General features: G+C 40.9%; 2 protein-coding genes across 22 annotated transcripts in view; both read left to right on the forward strand.

Moving 5' to 3' along the window:
- Positions 1-6,262, forward strand: part of TMEM62 (transmembrane protein 62) — a 61,176-nt gene extending 54,914 nt beyond the window's left edge. For all 20 annotated transcript variants that reach the window (XM_077939196.1, XM_077939198.1, XM_077939195.1 and 17 more), the window contains 3 exons: positions 657-761; positions 3,261-3,379; positions 5,377-6,262. In XM_077939196.1, coding sequence (XP_077795322.1) covers positions 657-761; positions 3,261-3,379; positions 5,377-5,703 — 551 coding nt within the window. In that variant the 3' untranslated portion in view covers positions 5,704-6,262. The remainder of the gene's footprint in view (positions 1-656; positions 762-3,260; positions 3,380-5,376) is intronic.
- Positions 6,263-6,489: 227 nt separating this feature from the next.
- On the forward strand, positions 6,490-17,043 carry CCNDBP1 (cyclin D1 binding protein 1). 2 transcript variants are annotated; one of them, XM_015142052.3, is made up of 11 exons: positions 6,490-6,694; positions 6,898-6,957; positions 7,238-7,317; positions 10,413-10,494; positions 11,244-11,340; positions 11,514-11,587; positions 12,168-12,244; positions 12,891-13,171; positions 14,271-14,331; positions 16,252-16,298; positions 16,564-17,043. In XM_015142052.3, the coding sequence occupies exons 1-11, from the start codon at positions 6,586-6,588 to the stop codon at positions 16,676-16,678; spliced, it is 1,083 nt and encodes a 360-aa protein (XP_014997538.1). In that variant the 5' UTR covers positions 6,490-6,585; the 3' UTR covers positions 16,679-17,043. The 2 variants fall into 2 exon arrangements, with proteins under 2 accessions (XP_014997538.1, XP_014997537.2); XM_015142051.3 differs by lacking the exon at positions 7,238-7,317 and having other exon boundaries at positions 6,524-6,694.
- Positions 17,044-18,616: the final 1,573 nt, after the last annotated feature.

Genomic DNA, 18,616 nt, shown 5'->3' on the forward strand with positions numbered 1-18,616 from the left:
AAGATATTTTGATATTTCTTTTAATTTACTTTTGAAATACTTTGATACACCTTTTTAAAGTTTGTATATTTGGACACTGAATTCCATAGAAAGCAGAGACTTGATCATCCTTTGAACAAACCACTATCTTTCAAACCTAGCTCTCAGGGAGGCAGAGGCGGGAGGATAGCTTGAGCCCAAGAGTTCGAGACCTGCCTGGGCAATATAGCAAGACCCCCGTTCTCCACAAAAAGGAAGAAAAAAAAAAAAAAGACAAGATAAAATAGTATGCTGCTCTGTTAGGTGTGTCCATTGTTTTCGGTTATTATATATATCTATGTATGTATGTATATGTATATGTACATATATGTGCACATATATGAGTTTGATATATTGTGATATATATAAATATAACAATTATATATCTTATGATATATATAAAATGTCTCACAACTACACCATTTCTTCGAACTCTGCCTTCTGCAATTCTAAGTGAACTGTCTCACCAGGATTCCTGCCAAATTCTGAATTTAAAGTGGTGTCATCTTTATAGTTACCATCTAACAAAGGATTTGCTGAATATATGGTAGATAGCCCATGAAAGTCTTCTAGAAAATGTCATAAAGAAACTGAACTTTGCATGTGTTCACTGAATTTTTCAACTTTATGTTTTTTAGAACCTTCAGGGTTTATAAATCTGACCTCATTTTCTCTTCATGTCTTGAGCAAAATAAACATCTTCTACTATTCTGTGTTGTTGTTGACACTATATACAGTGCTGGGTAAGTAAATCAGTACATATTGTGGGGAATTTTGCCAAAGATATTAACAATTTTGACAACAGAATTAGACTCTTGAGGGTATAACAGACGGCTCTCATGGATTCTTCATAAATCATTTTCTGGGACACGGTTTTGGAAAATAAAGCTCGTGCCTAACATGTTTAAAGGACATTTAGTTAACACCAAGTTAACTTAAGGGTGCTGAGAAGACTGCTACAGAATTAGTATTTGTGTAGAAACCTAATAGAAGCTGAAATAGCACCTCCTTAGAGAAACCTTTGTCTATCTTAAAGTTTTAGTCTGTATCTCATCACACGTTTTATTTCCATCATTACCTTTATCAGAATTTATGCTTATCTTCTGGGTTTATTATCTATTTCCTCATTAAAATATTCACTGGTAGGTGGGTACACTCATGCCTGTAGTTCCAGCTACTCGGGGGCTGAGGCGAGAGGACTGCTTGAGCCCAGGAGGTCAAATCCAGCCTGGGCTACACAGCAAGATGCCATCTCAAAAAAAAAAAAAAAAGTATATATATCTATCCATTGGTATTTTGCCTATTTTGCTTAGTATGTAGTTCATTGAATATTTACTAATGTGTGGCTCTCAAAAATTCAGGTCAAAAAAGAGAAGCTGAGATGAGCAATAGTTCAGGCATATCTGCACTCTTCTGTTGTATTATTATACCCAGTACTATCATGTGGCATATGACAACATTTCAGTCAACAAGGGACCCCATATACAGTGGCAGTCCCATAAGACTATAGTGGATTTGGAGGTATATAGTAGACTACATCATGTAGGTTTGTGTATGACATGTAAGGACAAAATTGCCTAAGGACACATCTCTCAGAATGCATCCCCATGGTTAAGCAATGCATGACTGTACTTACACAGTCACTTAGCCACAGTTATTAAAAGCAGAAATCCCCATAAATCTCTTTTAGACTTTTGTGCTCATGTTTCTTAGTGACTAAAAATCAATTAGGAGTATATTAGCCTGTTTGTTGCCTAGTCTTAGTCTTTTACACTTTTATCCTCCCTTTAAACTTTGCTCATTAGTAACTCCCACCAGAGAACAAATGAAAATATAACACTTTATGATTCTGTGTAAGCTATGGCAGATCACCTCTGGAGGTAAGTTCTCTTTTTACAAGATAGGTTGAAGCTGTTTTTGACGCTTGTCTTACACAATGAGGTAAAGCAAGTAATTTGGTTCCTGGGCTGTAAAACAAAACAAAACAAAATACATTAATAGGGAAGAATTGTTCCATTCAAAAAGTTGAAACCTGAAGAGAAAGCACCTTTTTAGACTCATGTGTCTTTAATGCAGTTTATATAAAGAATATCTGAGAAAATTGCCTCTGACTTTTTAAAGCTGAACCCTATTCTTGCCAGCAAATGATGGTATTTGCATTTTTTTTTTTTTTTTTTTGAGATATAGTCTCGCTTTGTTGCCCAGGCTAGAGTGCAGTGGTACAATCTTGGCTCACTGCAGCCTCTGCCTCCCAGGTTCAAGCCATTCTCCTACCTCAGCCTCCCAAGTAGCTGGCATTACAGGCGTGTTCCACCACACTTGGCTAATTTTTGTATTTTTAGTAGAGACAGGATTTCACCATGTTGGCCAGTCTGGTCTTGAACTCCTGACCTCAGGTGATTGACCCGCCTTGGCCTCCCAAAGTGCTGGGATTACAGGCATGAGCCACCCTGCCTGGCCTAGTATTTGCATTTTGAGAAGGCTAGTCTAACTGTCCCTTATCACTCTTGACAAACACTTGATACTCTTATATAAACCAGCACACTTACAAGACAAAATGACAATATTAATAATAATAATAATACCTAGAAACTCACACACTGAGAAGGGGGCAGTAAATAATAATAGAGAGGAGAGAAAAGTCAGCATGGCATTCTAGATGAGAAAACTGAAGCAAGTTCAACTTTCTACATGGTAACTGTGATTATATAGTTGATACACAAAGTAATGACTGTGGGCCTTCAAGAAGAGGTTAAAATACATTCATTATATTAATGAGTGCATCTTAGAAAGATTTCTTTCAAAAGGTAGTTGAAGTTTTTTTTGCTTTAAGGAGTAATTCTCAATCATCTGGAAATTTAACTTCTGTGGAATACCTCTTTACCTCTTAAAGGAAATATTAATGCATTGTATTGAGGTTATTATTGCAACGGAATTTTAAAAAATGTGAGTGTGCCTTTTTTTTGTTTCTAGAATCTATAAGACACATATCTGTTCCAGGTATAGTATCTACTAAGACAATTTCATAATCCAAAAAATATGGAGTAAAGGAGCAAATAGTTGGTTAGCAAGGATATCGAGTACAACATAGAGATTAACAACGAGGAAAGGCTATGAAATAAAATACTGATAGATGGCTAGTCTCATATATTTGCATTATTCCTATAAATGCATCTCATGATATATGTAATCAGAGTTATAGTTATTTAATCTCCTCCTTTTTTGTCCATTGCCTCTTTTAGGTCCATGGTTTTTTGGTGAAATCATTGATGGCAAATTGGGTTGCTGCTTTTCCTTTGGGATATTTGTTAATGGACATTTCCTACAAGGCAGCATAACATTTATAATTGGAATTCTCCAGGTAAGAAGTCAGAAAGGCAATTTAAGAACATCTTGGCCTTGTCGGACTAATTGCATAACAGTTATGAATTAAATCCAAAATCCAAAATTAAGTACCATAGATCATCTTTCCTACTTTACTTGCAGGGGAGTCTTTAATAAAAACTTCATTTGCTTTTAAAGTGCTTCCTAAACTCCTTCTACCACTCTCATGTAAACATCTAAAATATATTTTTTATTCCCCGAGACAGCGTTGCGCCGTCGCCCAGGCTGGAGCACAGTGGTGCAATCTCGGCTCACTGCAGCCTCCGCCTCTTGGGTTCCAATGCATTTCTTGCCTCAGCCTCCTGTGTAGCTGGGATTACAGGCATGTGCCACCATGCCCAGCTAATTTTTGCATTTTTAGTAGAGATGGGGTTTCATCATGTTGGCCAGGCTGGCCTCTAATTCCTGACCTCAGGTGATCCGCCTGTGTCGGCCTCCCAAAGTGCTGGGATTACAGGCGTGAGCTACTGTGCCCAGCCTCATTTCAGTTTTCTATTATGTAGATGGAGGCTGTCTCTAAGGAACTCTCTCATACCAAATGAATCCTGAGCCTTACCAAAAGGCAGGGTTTTTTCCTTTGTAAATGTTTACGTTCATATTCTAATAAATAGTACACTAATAATGGATTTTATGTATCATCCAGACCCATGACTCCCAAATCTGTATCTCTGATCTCGACCTCTTCTCTGCACTTCAAGTGCCTCTATATCCAATGGCCACAGATGTCTAACAGGCATCTCAACTTCATATGATGTCTCTCTAATTAGGTACATTATTTCTACCCCAAACCTGTTCCTCTGTTTTTCCAGTTTTAATAAATGACTCCACCATTCACCTGATTTCTCCAAGATGTATCCTCAATTATTCCCTTTCCTTCGTACCCTGTATCTATTTCACCAGCAAGCTCTACCTTATTTGATCTGCTTCCAGTGCATGTCTTGAATCCATCCACTTCTCTCTATTTCTGTTACCCTAATCTAAATTGTAATTATTTCTTGCCTGGGTCTTCTCCCTGATATTCTTGCCTGCTTGCTCTCAGTTTAATACCGAGCATCCAATGTGCTCTTTTAAAAACTTTACAATCAGCTTACTTACTTTTCAGCTTGAAATGCTTTGAAGCAGAGCAGTGATCTGGGTCCTGCCGACTGCCAATTCCCACCTGGCTTATGCTCTGCATGCACTTCCTTAAAGAGGCCAAGACCTCTCCCATCTCTGGGCTTTTCATTTGTTCCTTCTGCCTGGAACGCACTTCCCTCTGCTAATTTATTCCTGTCCTGGCCTCTGAGAGCCTTTCTCCCGTTATCTTCTTATGACCCAGTTCTTTCCTTCATTGAACTAATCACAATCTGTAATTATATTTTTTGTTTTTTTTTTGGTCTTTGTCTTCTCCCTGTTAGAACGTTAGCTCTATGACAGACCTTTTCTAACTTGTTTGCCAGTGTGTCTTGGAGCCTAGCTCATGCCTGCCACATAACGGGTGCTCAATAAATATTTGTTAAATGAATGAATCATACAGCAGCTCAACGTGGATTATAATTTAGATCTTCTAATTTATATTCCAGTACTTAGTCACGCTACCTCAAACAAAAATGGAGATAAGAAAAAAAATACTGACAGCCAAGCGCTCCCCTCACTCCACCAAAAAAGAGGGGTTGTTGTATGTGTGTGTATACATTTACTCAGTTCAATTCCAGCTTAACACCACTGGGTATTAACTGTGTATATGATACTGTACTACAAGTTGGGACTTCAACATAAATTAAATGATACCCGCCTCTAAGATGAATAAAAGGACATGGGCAAATACACAACTAGCCACAAGTCAGCTGTTGTGTTATAAGCAACTGTGCTTGAAGTAAATTAGCTAACCCCAAGACAGAAAGCAGCATATTCTTAGGATCCACTAATGATGCATTATTAAGACCAAACTCTTCCAAGGACTTGGGAGTAAGCTATGGCTCTGTTCTTTTCCAGCTGGCATTTTTTAACATCCCCTTGATGGCTTACATGTGTTGGAGCTTGCTGCAGCGGTGCTTTGGTCACAACTTCAGGTCTCATCTCCATCAAAGAAAATACTTGAAAATTATGCCTGTTCACCTACTTATGCTACTGCTGTACATCTGGCAGATTTATTCCTGCTACTTTCTTTATGCGACATACGGCACCCTAGCTTTTTTATTCTCCCCTTTGCGGACCTGGTTGACACTGCTGACACCTGTTCTCATTCGTTGTGTGTGGACACTGAACTCCGCCAAGCTTGGAATCTTCATGGTGCAGTTAAAAAGCCACCTGAGCTCCTGAAGGCCATGTCTCACCACTGGCAGCTGGGCAGAAGCCCAGCCTCTGTGTCTGTAGCCTAGGCCTCTACCCCAGTAGCAGGTGGAGGGCCAGTATTGGTGCGTGAGCTTTAGGGAGCTGCTGCTCGTTTGGACTCCTGGATGTTGGAGGGATTACCCACTACTGATACCTGCAGAATGGACTGCAGAAAAGTCTCAAAAATAATGCCTTTATTCCTTCCCTCCTCAAGGAGGCAAAGAGTTGATTTATCTTTGTGAAGAGAAAACCCTTATCTAGGACACCCACAGGGTAGGGGTTGGGTGTGTGTACGGGAGTGTCAGAGGCCCAGTGTGTTTTTTAGGGGTTACCCCATGTAAAGCACCTACCGCTGTGCTTGAAATTCAGCAGCTGTCAAAGGTGCAATTTCAAGGGCAGGGAACCTTTGAGGATCTGGGCCCGACCCTGACCACGGCTGAGATATTAGTTCCCAGGCCTGTTTTCCCGCAGGATTGTGGGCTCTCTGCTTCCTTAGTCGGAAGTGTTTTCAACTAATCAAATAAATGAATGAATGATGAATAAGAAAGACCGTGAGCCTGAGCCTTGCTCGTGTGGCCTCGCTTAAGGGGCGAGAGAAGGCGTGGCTTGTCCTGGCCTCTGGGATGGTTGGTGCTGGACCTCTGGGGACAGGGCGGGGCGGGAGGAGGCGGGGCCAGGCCTGGTCTCTCATAATGGGATGGGTGGTGCTGGACCTCTGGGGGCGGGGCCGGGCCTCTGGGGCGGGGCTGGACGGCTTGTTGCCGGAAACGAGCCATTGACGCTGTGGCCCGGAAGTGGAGCGGCTGTCGCAGTGCGGCTCCGGCAGTGGTGGCGGAGGCCTGTGTTTGCGGCCTTCGGCAAGCGACTGAGATGGCGAGCGCAACTGCACCTGCAGCCGCAGCCCCCACCCTGGCTCCACCTTTGCAGCAGCTCCGGCACTTGGCGGAGGAGCTGCGGTTGCTCCTGCCTCGAGTGCGGGGTGAGCTGACGGAGTTGGAACGCGCGACGGCAGGGGCGGGCTCGGGGAGAGGCCGGGATCGGGGAGAGGCCGGGCTCGGGGTCGCGGAGAGGGCGGGCTGGGGCGGCGGCGGCGGGGAGCCAGGCTCGGGCGAGGGAGGTAGGTCCGCTTACCTTAGCTTTTCCACTCGCCACCATTCGGCCCCCACACGCCACACCCGCAAGTCGGCGAAGCCCAGGAGACCACCGAGGAGTTTAATCGAGAGATGTTCTGGAGAAGACTCAGTGAGTGCGCCTCCTGTCCCGGCTCCCCTTGCCTCAGTTCCTTCAGCGTCCCGACCCCTTTCCCTCTCGCTCTCCCCCAGGGAGGGGACTGCCCTCCCCTGCTGCATCCTTTCTGTGAGATACCTTACCCACCTCAGCACCTGAGAGGGTAAACTAGAATTCTAACATCGACATTCGGGAGGTGTTTTTGAGAAGTCTGGGTCGGTAAGGGAACGCGTATCTTCCAAGTCCGTGCAGCGCTAATGTATTGGCACCTGCCTTCTCTTCGGCCACCCCCCAGATGAGGCAGCTGTGACAGTGTCAAGGGAAGCCACGACTCTGACCACAGTCTTCTCTCAGCTTCCACTGCCGTCTCCACAGGTGGGCTTCACTTTCCTGGAATCCTTGGGCTGCCGAGTTACACCTTAGGAATCCTCTAATTTTCTTTCCACCTTTTACACGCATGCCAGGAGATTTGTTTTCTTCGTCTGTCCAATGAGGTTACCGTTTTTTACTTCACAGGCTTGTTGTGAAGACCGAACTGCCAAGTGCATTTCCTGGCGCGGAGTAGGCAGGTCTTATAAATATTGGTTCAATCTGAAGTTCACCCTGGTGGTTTCTTTTCTGATAATTTTTTAAGCACTTTTTATGTGCTGGGTGTTTTCACATACTTGATGGCCATCTGACAGATGAGCAAGCAGGCTCAGAAGCTCAGGTTAAGATTTAAAAAAAAAGCAGGGGAGCTAGAATTTAAATCAAGGTCTATCTGATGTCTAAGGTACACCTATTCTGTTATACTACATAATACCCTTTTTATATTATTTTTTATATTTAATCAGTAACCTATGCAGATAGTATAAAATTCAAAAGATATCAAAGTTAAGTGTGTTAAGTTTATCCTTCCATCCACTTTCTCATTTTTGTCTCCCCCAGTTCCTTTTGCATTATTCCACATACATTCTGTACATATATACATTCATAAACATTTATCTTGTATGTGTCAGCTTCTTTTTACACAAATGGTAAGATACCATAAACACTGTTCTGGACCTTCCTTTAAATAAATTAACAATAGAGCTTAGAAATCAACTCTTAGCAGCTAGTATAAAGTTGTTCCGTTCTTTGTAATGACTGCATGGTATTCAATAGACTAGATATAAACATAATTTAACCATACTCTATGTGGACATTTAAGCTGTTTCCAACTTAGAATTACTGCAAACAGTGTTGTGATGAATTACGTAATTCTGTGTATGTATGTATATCAGTAGAAAAAATTCCCAGAAGTGGAATTGCTAGAACAAAGAATTTATGCGTTTTAAATATTCCTTTATTATTAAACTAATGAAAGTAAACATGTTGGCTGTGACCACGTATGCTCTATGCTTAGTTTTTTCTAGAGCTGTGTATCCTTAATATGGGAGTAAGATTCCTTTAAAATGGCATATTCATTGCCTTATTTGATTTTCATAGTCAATAGTTTTAATTTCTCAGTCTACATATATAGGTGTTTGGAAAGAATATAGGTATCTTCTGCTGCATGTACCTACAGTGATAAACTCTCTCCTCCTCACATACCTTTGAGATTTTTTTTTTTTTTTTTTTTTTTTGAGGCAAAGTCTCACTCTGTCACTCAGGCTGAAGTGCAGTGGCACAGTCTCGGCTCACCGCATCCTCTGCCTATGCGGTTCGAGCAGTCCTCCTGCCTCAGCCTCTCGAGTAGCTGGAATTACAGGCACCCGCCACCATGCCTGGCTAATTTTTGTATTTTTAGTTGAGACGGGGTTTCACCGTGTTGGGCAGGCTAGTCTCGAACTCCTGACCTCAAGTGATCTGCCTACCTTGACCTCCCAAAGTGTAGGGATTACAGGCATGAGCCACCGTGCCTGGCCTACCTTTGAGATTTGTGATGAGGAAACAAGAGATGAATTGTATGACGGCACTTTAAAAGATTCATGGAAAATAGACTATTTCAAAAAGAATAGTTAATATTATCTTATTTTTCTTATCTGCTAACCCCTTTCTTTCAAATACACTTAGGACTTGCTGCTAAAACTCACTGCAAGTAAGATACCACAAGGAGGCAGCATAGAACTGATTTTCTATACATGCTCAGGACAGTAGTTTTACTCATAGATGAAAAATTAGAATTTGGATTTATTTGAAATATATACAAATATTCAAGTATATACATATATTCAAATAAATACATATATGTATATATGTGTGTATATATACACATACATACACATGAATCATCATTGCCTTCTTGAGATCTCACCACTTTAGTCCTACTAAAAGATGGGTGGGTTTTTTTTTGTTTTTTTAAAATTCCAATCTTCATGGAATGATACTTTAATAAAATTATGTGCTTGGATGTTGAATAAATGTCAAATTACCATAAAAGTTTCTAAACACTCTCAGTCACTGTCCTTATCTTATCCCTGACTGGTCACAGTTTGTAGACTGGCTCCAACCTGGACCACATTTGTATAGTATTGACTTAGAATTTAAGTCAATTGAGGACAAGGAAGATGAGAAAGCCAGTGACCACCTAGAAGGAAAATAGTTAACATCAAGCATTGTTGAGTCCATGCTAGTTACCTTTAGTTACATATTGTGATTCTGTTAAGAGAGAGAGACCTGGTTAGTGATCTAATAACCATGGTCTATCAGTCAGTCTGTCTGTCTGTCTCTCTCTCCCTCTCTTTTCTGTAAAGGGCCAGTTAGTAAACATTTTAGATTTTGTAGCCAACTACCCAACTCCCCAACTCTGCCTTTATAGAGCAAACACAACTACAGACATTTAAACCAATGAGTATGACTGTGTCCCAATACACTTTATTTACAAAAACAGGCAGTGGGGCCTGAGTTGGCCTGAGGACCAGTTTGCCAACTCCTGGTCTAAGATATCATGAATAGCTTGGGATACAGTGTATCAGGAATAAGTTTTTTCCTGCTGTTTCTTAATGGTTTATTGAGTTGTCAGCCCAATGTCTACTATATAGCTAACTCCTCTCTGGTATGTGATGAGTACAGCAGAAGGCCTACCTTCATACCAGGACTTCAGAAAATGTTTGATGATGCTGTAGAAATATCTGCCTTAGGCCGGACGCAGTGGCTTACACCTGTAATCTCAGCACTTTGGGAGGCCGAGGGAGGTGGATCGCCTGAGGTCAGGAGTTCAAGACCAATGTGGCCAACATGGCAAAACCCCATCTCTACTAAAAATACAAAAAATTAACCGGGTGTGGTGGTGGGCACCTGTAATCCCAGCTACTTGGGAGACTGAGGCAGAAGAATTGCTTGAACCTGGGAGGTGGAGGTTGCAGTGAGTTGAGACTGTGCCATTGCACTCCAGCCTGGGTGACAGAGCAAGACTCTGTCTCGAAAGAAAGAAAAAGAAAAGAAATATCTGCTGTATTCCACAGTAGAAGGGTTGACCACTTTGATCTAATCTGTTTCCTTTTTCATAGGAAACCCAGAAGTTCTGTGAACAAGTCCATGCTGCCATCAAGGCATTTATTGCAGTGTACTATTTGCTTCCAAAGGATCAGGGTAAGCCACATAGTAGATCTTTGCTAATATTGTGGATTATGTCCTGTGACTTTTACTTTTACCCAACTTGAACATATAACTTTCTCCCACAAAATACAGTCAAGGATAATTTTGTAATGTAAGTGACTTAAATAATCAAGCCATTATTCTAAGATACAGATGCTTTGTTCCTATGACTTCCCATCTCCCCTGCCTTGCCTGACTTGTAAGGCTTTTAATTTTCACAGGCTTCTCCCTCTTCACCCCGTTTTAACACCACAGATGCTGGCTGGCTCTCAGCCCCATATGCAGGCTCAGGCCATCCTTAGTTTCCTCCACCCATATTATATCTCACCCTATTTCTGAACATCTTCATAGGTTAAATGGCCTCCAGCCCTGCCTGTAGAATCATGCATTGATTATAATCATGCCAAAATTATAACTGAATACATGTCATGGATCTTCAGGGTTACTCAAGTGGCTTAAACTTCAAGTGTTTCATCTACAGTTGTTAAGAGATCACGGTCTTTAACGAATGAATACATGGTGTCACAGAAAGATTTTGTTCCAGATCTCTTTTAAAGAAAACACTAAGGAATGGCAGGAGGGGCAAGAAAATGCTATGGGGATTTTCTGAGTTTTGTGTTAGCTTGTAGGTTAAAGCATGTGGGTGTACATTACCTTATAGTTCTGTAATGCTTAGACTCAGGAAAGCAGATGGTGCTTCTGAAAAGAACACCAGGCTGCTTATTCTTTGGGTTTGGCCACAGGGATCACCCTGAGAAAGCTGGTACGGGGCGCCACCCTGGACATCGTGGATGGCATGGCTCAGCTCATGGAAGTACTTTCCATCACTCCAACTCAGAGGTAGTGATGCCACAGTTTAGGTTATCAGTTATTGGGGTTCCTTGCCTAAGAGGGGAAAAACTCATTTTAACAGCAAAGTTACTGACAGCTGAGAGTAATGACCAGCAGGAAGGAGCTTTTTAGGAGACAGGAACCTAGGTTATTAATTTATCCTTATTGATTTCTTTCCCCAGCCCTGAGAACAATGACCTTATTTCCTACAACAGTGTCTGGGTTGCGTGCCAGCAGATGCCTCAGATACCAAGAGGTGAGTAAAAGTGGGAAGTGGGCCGTGTCTGCTGCCCAAAGCAGAGAGACCTCTCATGTTTAGCTTCCAGCTTTGTAACATGTATATATTTGAATTTATATAAACAGTCTGGTGAAATATATATATTTTATTATCAAAATTAATAGGTAGGTATTAATACTGTTTGTCATTCTCTAGTTCTCATAGTTCTAAATTCCACTCCGCTTTGCTGTGGCTCTGTCTCTTGTTGGACAAATATGGTTTGTTTTCCTAGTCCTACCCCAAGAGTAGTATTATGGAGCACACAGAAGCAGTTATGAGGTAGAGACAGCTAAGCCAAAACAGTGGTTGTCCAAGAGGACCATGATGATAAACATCATGTGACCATTTATTTCTTCTTGTGGTGAATAAAATACAAGCTTTTTAAACCCCTGTCTAGATACCAGGGGATGTAGTGAGAAGAATTTTTTATTAAACCACCACCCTTGTCAACTGTCCTTGGCACTCCCTTTAATAGGAACAATGTGGTTGTTCCTTGCAGCCTTAAGAAAATTCTTGGGGTTTTCCTCTAATTCTAGTGCTTCTGATTTTTCACTCATAGATAACAAAGCTGCGGCTCTTTTGATGCTGACCAAGAATGTGGATTTTGTGAAGGATGCACATGAAGAAATGGAGCGGGTGAGGGGACCTCCATCATTGGAAGGCAACTCCTTGACTAGTAGATGAGAATTAATTATAAAGAGAGATTTCCTAAGCATTGCCAGATAGGTCCCCTTCTCACTACTGTCCTCTGTCTTCCATCTCCCACTCCTTGTTAGTGTGTGATTTACTACCACTCCTCTCCGTTCCCTTACTGGACAAGGAGAGCAAGAAACAGGATTTATGAAATGATTCTACTCTGTAGCCATTAGTGAAGTGGCTGGCTAAGGTTTTTTTTTTTTTTTTTTTTTGAGATGGAGTCGCCCAGGCTGGAATGCTGTGGTGCGATCTCGGCTCACTGCAAGCTCCGCTTCCTGGGTTCATGCCATTCTCCTGCCTCAGCCTCCCGAGCAGCTGGGACTACAGGTGCTCGCCACCACGCCCGGCTAACTTTTGTATTTTTAGTAGAGACGGGGTTTCACCGTGTTAGCCAGGATGGTCTCAATCTCCTGACCTCGTGATCCGCCCACCTCGGCCTCCCAAAGTGCTGGGATTACAGGCGTGAGCCACTGCGCCCGGCCTGGCTAAGGTTTTTGGACAACTAAGGCACGGTGGTAAAAGTGTAATAGGCCTTTTTTTTTTTTTTTTTTTTTTTTGCATTCACATACATCATGGTATGTCTTAGGCTGTGGAAGAATGCGACCCTTACTCTGGCCTCTTGAATGATACTGACGAGAACAACTCTGACAACCACAATGATGAGGATGATGTGTTGGGGTTTCCAAGCAATCAGGACTTGTATTGGTCAGAGGATGATCAAGAGCTCATAATCCCCTGCCTTGCACTGGTGAGAGCATCCAAAGCCTGCCTGAAGAAGATTCGGATCTTAGTGGCAGAGAATGGGAAGAAGGATCAGGTGGCACAGCTGGACGACATTGTGGATATTTCTGATGAAATCAGCCCTAGGTAAGCATGATCTCCACTTGAAACATCTGAGCAGCAGCTTTCTGATCTCAATTTGTACTGGGAAAAAACCGGGAAAACAAGGTTTTCCCAGTTTTTTTATATTTTGAAATTTTTCCAACCTATAGGAAAGTTAAAAAAGTACCTTCAGTGAACACTCCTACATCCTTCTATTAGATTCGCCTATTGTTCACATTTTTTTCCTATATTGGTTTATTTCTCAAGAGAGATGTTTCATATTTATTCCAGAATGTTTTGAGAGTAAATTGCAGGCAGCAATGACATTTCACCCCTAAATACTTCAGTATGTATCTCCTGAAATGCTCTTATTCCTACTCCACATCCAAGATGTGGATTATCACATCCAAGAAATTTGACATTGAATATAATAATATTATCTAATATTCAGATTTCTCCAGTTGTCTCTATCTAAAATGTCATATAAATTCAGGGTTCTGTCAAGGTCCCACATTGCATTTAATTGTCATCTCTTTAGTCTCTTGAAATCTAGAACAGTTCCTGTCCTTTGTAATCTTTTTTAAAAAAATCAACATTTTAAAAAGAAACCAGGTCAGTTGTCTCATAAAATATCCAACAACCTGGATTCATGTGATGGTTACTTCTCATTTTTGCAAGAATATCATATAATTGAGTGTTTTATACATCTCACTTTATCATATTAGGGAGGCACATGGTGTTGGTTTGCCTCATTATTGGTGGTACTAAATTTGATCACTTAAAGTGGTGCTCACTTTAGTAAAGTTGTATTTTACTCTAGTTTTAGCTTCCATTGATGACCTGCCTGCCTATATTAGTTATTAAACTGATGTTTTCATATCCTCACATTTTTGACTGAATTGATCATGCACCCTACTATGAACTAAGGGAATTTTTCCCCCCAACTTCCTAGTGAAATGGGGTATGCATGTTTCAGTAAAGACTGGTTGAACTTATTCTGTATTGGTTGCCCAGTTGCCCAATTTTAAAAACTGACAGGCATTTCTGGGACAGTTTCTTACTGTGACATCCATAGTTGTGTATTAGAAACAACTTGGCTGCATTTCTTTTTTTGTTAATGATTACTTTTGTTTTCTGCTCTTAGTGTGGATGATTTGGCTCTGAGCATATATCCACCTATGTGTCACCTGACCGTGCGAATCAATGTAAGTACTGGCTTTGAGGGAATAGCTACAGATGTAATGGGCGGAACTTCACTAATCACTAGTTATTTCCTCTAAGCTATAGGGTACATATTTATTTGTCACATTTGGATGCAAGTACAACAGTAATGTCACAGTTCTTGCATGTGTTTGGGGTTGATAAATATTTGCTGAAGTTGAATTATAATAGCCATGAGCTTTGATAGTTCTCTCTTCCATAATCACCTGGGTAATCATTTAGAAAAGCCCAAAGACCTTAGAAAATGCTGCTTTAAGTCTGGGCGTGGTAGCTCACACCTGTAATCCCGGCACTCCGGGAGGCTGAGACCGGCGGATCACCTGAGGTCAGGAGTTGAGACCAGCCTGGCCAACATGGCGAAACCTTGTCTCTACTAAGAATACAAGGCCGGGCGTGGTGGCTCACGGCTATAATCCCAGCACTTTGGGAGGCTGAGGTGGTCGGATCATGAGGTCAGGATATCGAGACCATCCTGGCTAACACGGTGAAACCCCGTCTCTACTAAAAATACAAAAAATCAGCCAGGCATGGTGGCGCGCGCCTGTAGTCCCAGCTGCTCAGGAGGCTGAGGCAGGAGAATGACGTGAACCTGTGAGGCGGAGCTTGCAGTGAGCCGAGATGGCGCCACTGCACTCCAGCCTCGGCTACAGAGCGAGACTCCATCTCAAAAAAAAAAAAGAATACAAAAATTAGCCGGGCATCATGCGCCTATAATCCCAGCTAACTCGGGAGGCTGAGGCAAGAGAATCACTTGAACCCGGAAAGTGGAAGTTGCAGTGAGTCGAGATTGCGCTACTGCACTCCAGCCTGGGCAACAGAGCAAGACTCTGTCTCAAAAAAAAAAAAAAAAAAGAAAATGCTTCTTTGAAAAGAAAGTCTTAATTACAGAGTAATTTAGGAACTTCTCAACCTGAAGTCACAAGTTTCTAATTTCTAGACTAGGCAGCAATTAGATTGAACTCTAGCTGTTCATGAAGTAGCTGGCTGAGGTCACAAGTTTCTAATTTGTAGTCAGGGCAGAAATAAGTGTTCCAGAAACATACTCTGTTCTAATACAAACAGTGTGATTTAACCATGGAGAGTCAAGTTTCTTATAAAAATCTGATTTTATTGTATTCTTTGAAGTTCTGCGCTGTGCCCTTTGCTAGAGACACTTCTGTTCTCTCTAATGGTATTGGAAAGAGCAGTAAAACTGCCAAATAGCTTATATTTTACAATCAAATGTATCAATTCTAGTAATAACTGATAAATTGAATAATGGAAATTAGATTCATCAGAAGTGTCTTCATGATGTACAAACACCTTGAAGTAGAATAGGATCCTTTTGGGCATTAACTTTTTTTGGCATTAACTTTTAAAAAATTGACTTCCCAAGAAACAAACGTTTTTAGCAATATGCCTAGTCAGCTATCCCAAACATAGTATCTGCTCTAGCAATTTTAAAATGTGTACTGCATATGCATTTTATATGTATTGATATTTTATGTTAAACGTCTCCATGTTATCCTTATATTGGTGTTCTTAAAATTCTTTATGCGTTGTTTTTTTTTTTTTTTTTTTTTTTTTAAAAGGAGCCTTAGTCATTTCTGCTTTATATTTTGAGCTATTAGCATTTGGGACCAATTCAGGTTACATTTTCCTTTTTCTGTCCTTTTTTAAATTGAAAATATTTTAGATCTAAAAAATTTATTAAAATGTTATAGCAATGGTATTAACAAGATCTTGCTAAATGAAAAGAACCCGTTTTCCTGCCACCCTAACCTAATCAGCATTTTTAAGTTTTGCATACTTCCTTCAGATTCTTTTTCTAAATGATTTTTTTATTACTTGGGTCTTTTAAAATATTTGAGCTCACCTTTTTATGGTAGGGCTCAGGGTAAATAACTTCTGTGTTTCTTTTCTAGTCTGCAAAACTTGTATCTGTTTTAAAGAAGGCACTTGAAATTACAAAGTAAGTATGAAGGCTTCTCAGATAGCTTTTTGAGAGTAAAACGGAACTCCTGTCCAGACATTCTCAACTCCCTAGCCCCCATTTCAAGGAGTGGGAAAGGGTGGGTGTGGGATTTTCTTTCAACTTCAGTTGTGGGGCAGTTGAGATTCTGCAAAGAAGCTTCCCTTTAAAAACATTTTAGTTTTCCCTGTGCTCCCTCCTGGGGGTAGGTTTTCCCTTGATGCCCTAACAAGTTTAACTTGTTTCTTTCCTATTTTATTCTCAGAGCAAGTCATGTGACCCCTCAGCCGGAAGATAGTTGGATCCCTTTACTTATTAATGCCATTGATCATTGCATGAATAGAATCAAGGAGCTCACTCAGAGTGAACTTGAATTATGACTTTTCAGGCTCATTTGTACTCTCTTCTCCCCCTCTCACCATCATGGTCAGGCTCTGATGTCTGCTTTTAAAATGGAGCTAGAATGCTTGCTGGATTGAAAGTGAGTGCCTGTCTATATTTAGCAAGAGAAACTATTACCAAAGATTGTTGGTTAGGCCAGGTTGGCACCTATTTATAAACCATATGCATATAATATATTTTTCTGTGCTATATATGAAAAATAATTGCATGATTTCTCATTCTTGAGTCATTTCTCAGAGATTCCTAGGAAAGCTGCCTTATTCTCTTTTTACAGTAAAGTGTGTTGTTTTCATTGTAAAGATGTTGATGGTCTCAATAAAATGCTAACTTGCCAGTGATTAAATGAGTGCCCTTCAAAAGTGTCTTTTTTACCAGAAATACAGTGGATTGAGACTAGAACATTGTTTTCATTTGGGTTTGTAGGTTTAAAAATCTGATTCTGATCAGAAGTATATTTAGAACAAAACACTTTATTTATAAAAGATTACTCCAAAATTCATCTTAGTATTTCACCATGTTACATATTATTATCAGCAAGTCCTTCTGAATATTATCCCAGATTACTCCCTGTCTCACAAATATATTGGCATTGAGCCCATTTGTTACGTTTGCCCACCTTATTGAACAGATCTATTTTCTTTATACATACTTGTGTTGTCCTCTGTTATGTGTGTCCCCAAATGTAAATACCAAATTTTTATAAATTAAAATTTTTTAGTGTATTAGAGATTTTGTGTAATTTTAAGGGCCTTTTCAGTTCATCCTTTTGCAAAACCATCACCACTTAATTGTACTTTTGCATCGGTCTAGAAGACTGCATATTGGAAAGCAGCGTAAACCTGTAATGATGTATATTCTGGTGAGCTGAATAGGGCCTTATGCATGTCCTACAGGTCTCCGGCACCTCTCATGCCCATCATCTTCCTTCTGTAGGTGTAATTCATCACATATGCCTTTCTGCCCTCTTTAGGTATAATCAGCAACAGCAGTCATTCTTTGAGTGACTAATGTATACTTGGGGTTGAAATTCTTTAAGCCAAATGAGTTTTAATTGACTGTTTTGAAGTGCCATTTTGTACTGTTAACAAGTGTCATAAAGGGAAGGAACTAGAATCAAACTGATAGAGTGCCAAGGCAACAAAATAACATAAACAAAATAACTTTGTACAACAGGAGACTAGTTCTTTTATCCTTTCATATAGAGCCTATGTTTTAAATACTTTTATATTTCTCTGCTGGACCAAATTCATGTTATTAACATCAGACTTTAATTGTGGGATACTTAATGAATATAGAACTCTAATATAAAGACCAAGGGCCGGGCGCGGTGGCTCAAGCCTGTAATCCCAGCACTTTGGGAGGCTGAGATGGGCGGATCACGAGGTCAGAAGATCGAGACCATCCTGGCTAACACGGTGAAACCCCATCTCTACTAAAAAACACAAAAAACTAGCCGGGCGAGGTGGCGGGTGCCTGTAGTCCCAGCTACTCGGGAGGCTGAGGCAGGAGAATGGCGTAAACCCAGGAAGCGGAGCTTGCAGTGAGCTGAGATCGTGCCACTGCACTCCAGCCTGGGTGACAGAGCAAGACTCTGTCTCAAAAAAAAAAAAGACCTATCTGTAGCTGAATTTTTCTTTCAGGTCCTATATTGTATAACTTCGTTCAGTCATGTTTGGATCTTTAAGGATAACGATCAGGGAAAGCACTGATCAATGTAAATTTTTTTTTTTTTTTGAGATGGAGTCTCACTCTGTCCCCTAAGCTGGAGTGCAGTGGCACAATCTCAGCTCACTGCAACCTCCGCCTCCCAGGTTCTCAAGCGATTCTCTGGCTTCAGCCTCCCAAGTAGCTGGAACTACAGATGCACACCACCATGCCCAGCTAATTTTTGTGTTTTTAGTAGAGATGGGATTTCA

Source organism: Macaca mulatta, chromosome 7 (genome assembly GCF_049350105.2).
Source record: "Macaca mulatta isolate MMU2019108-1 chromosome 7, T2T-MMU8v2.0, whole genome shotgun sequence".
In the NCBI taxonomy this organism is placed as follows: Eukaryota; Metazoa; Chordata; class Mammalia; order Primates; family Cercopithecidae; genus Macaca; species Macaca mulatta.

Excerpts from the sequence above, each read along its gene's own strand:
- CCNDBP1 (XM_015142052.3), top strand. The coding sequence starts at position 6,586 with ATGGCGAGCGCAACTGCACCTGCAGCCGCAGCCCCCACCCTGGCTCCA. Across the intron at positions 7,318-10,412 it reads TTCCACTGCCGTCTCCACAG|GAAACCCAGAAGTTCTGTGA; the intron begins GTGGGCTTCACT and ends CCTTTTTCATAG. Across the intron at positions 14,332-16,251 it reads ACCTGACCGTGCGAATCAAT|TCTGCAAAACTTGTATCTGT; the intron begins GTAAGTACTGGC and ends TTTCTTTTCTAG.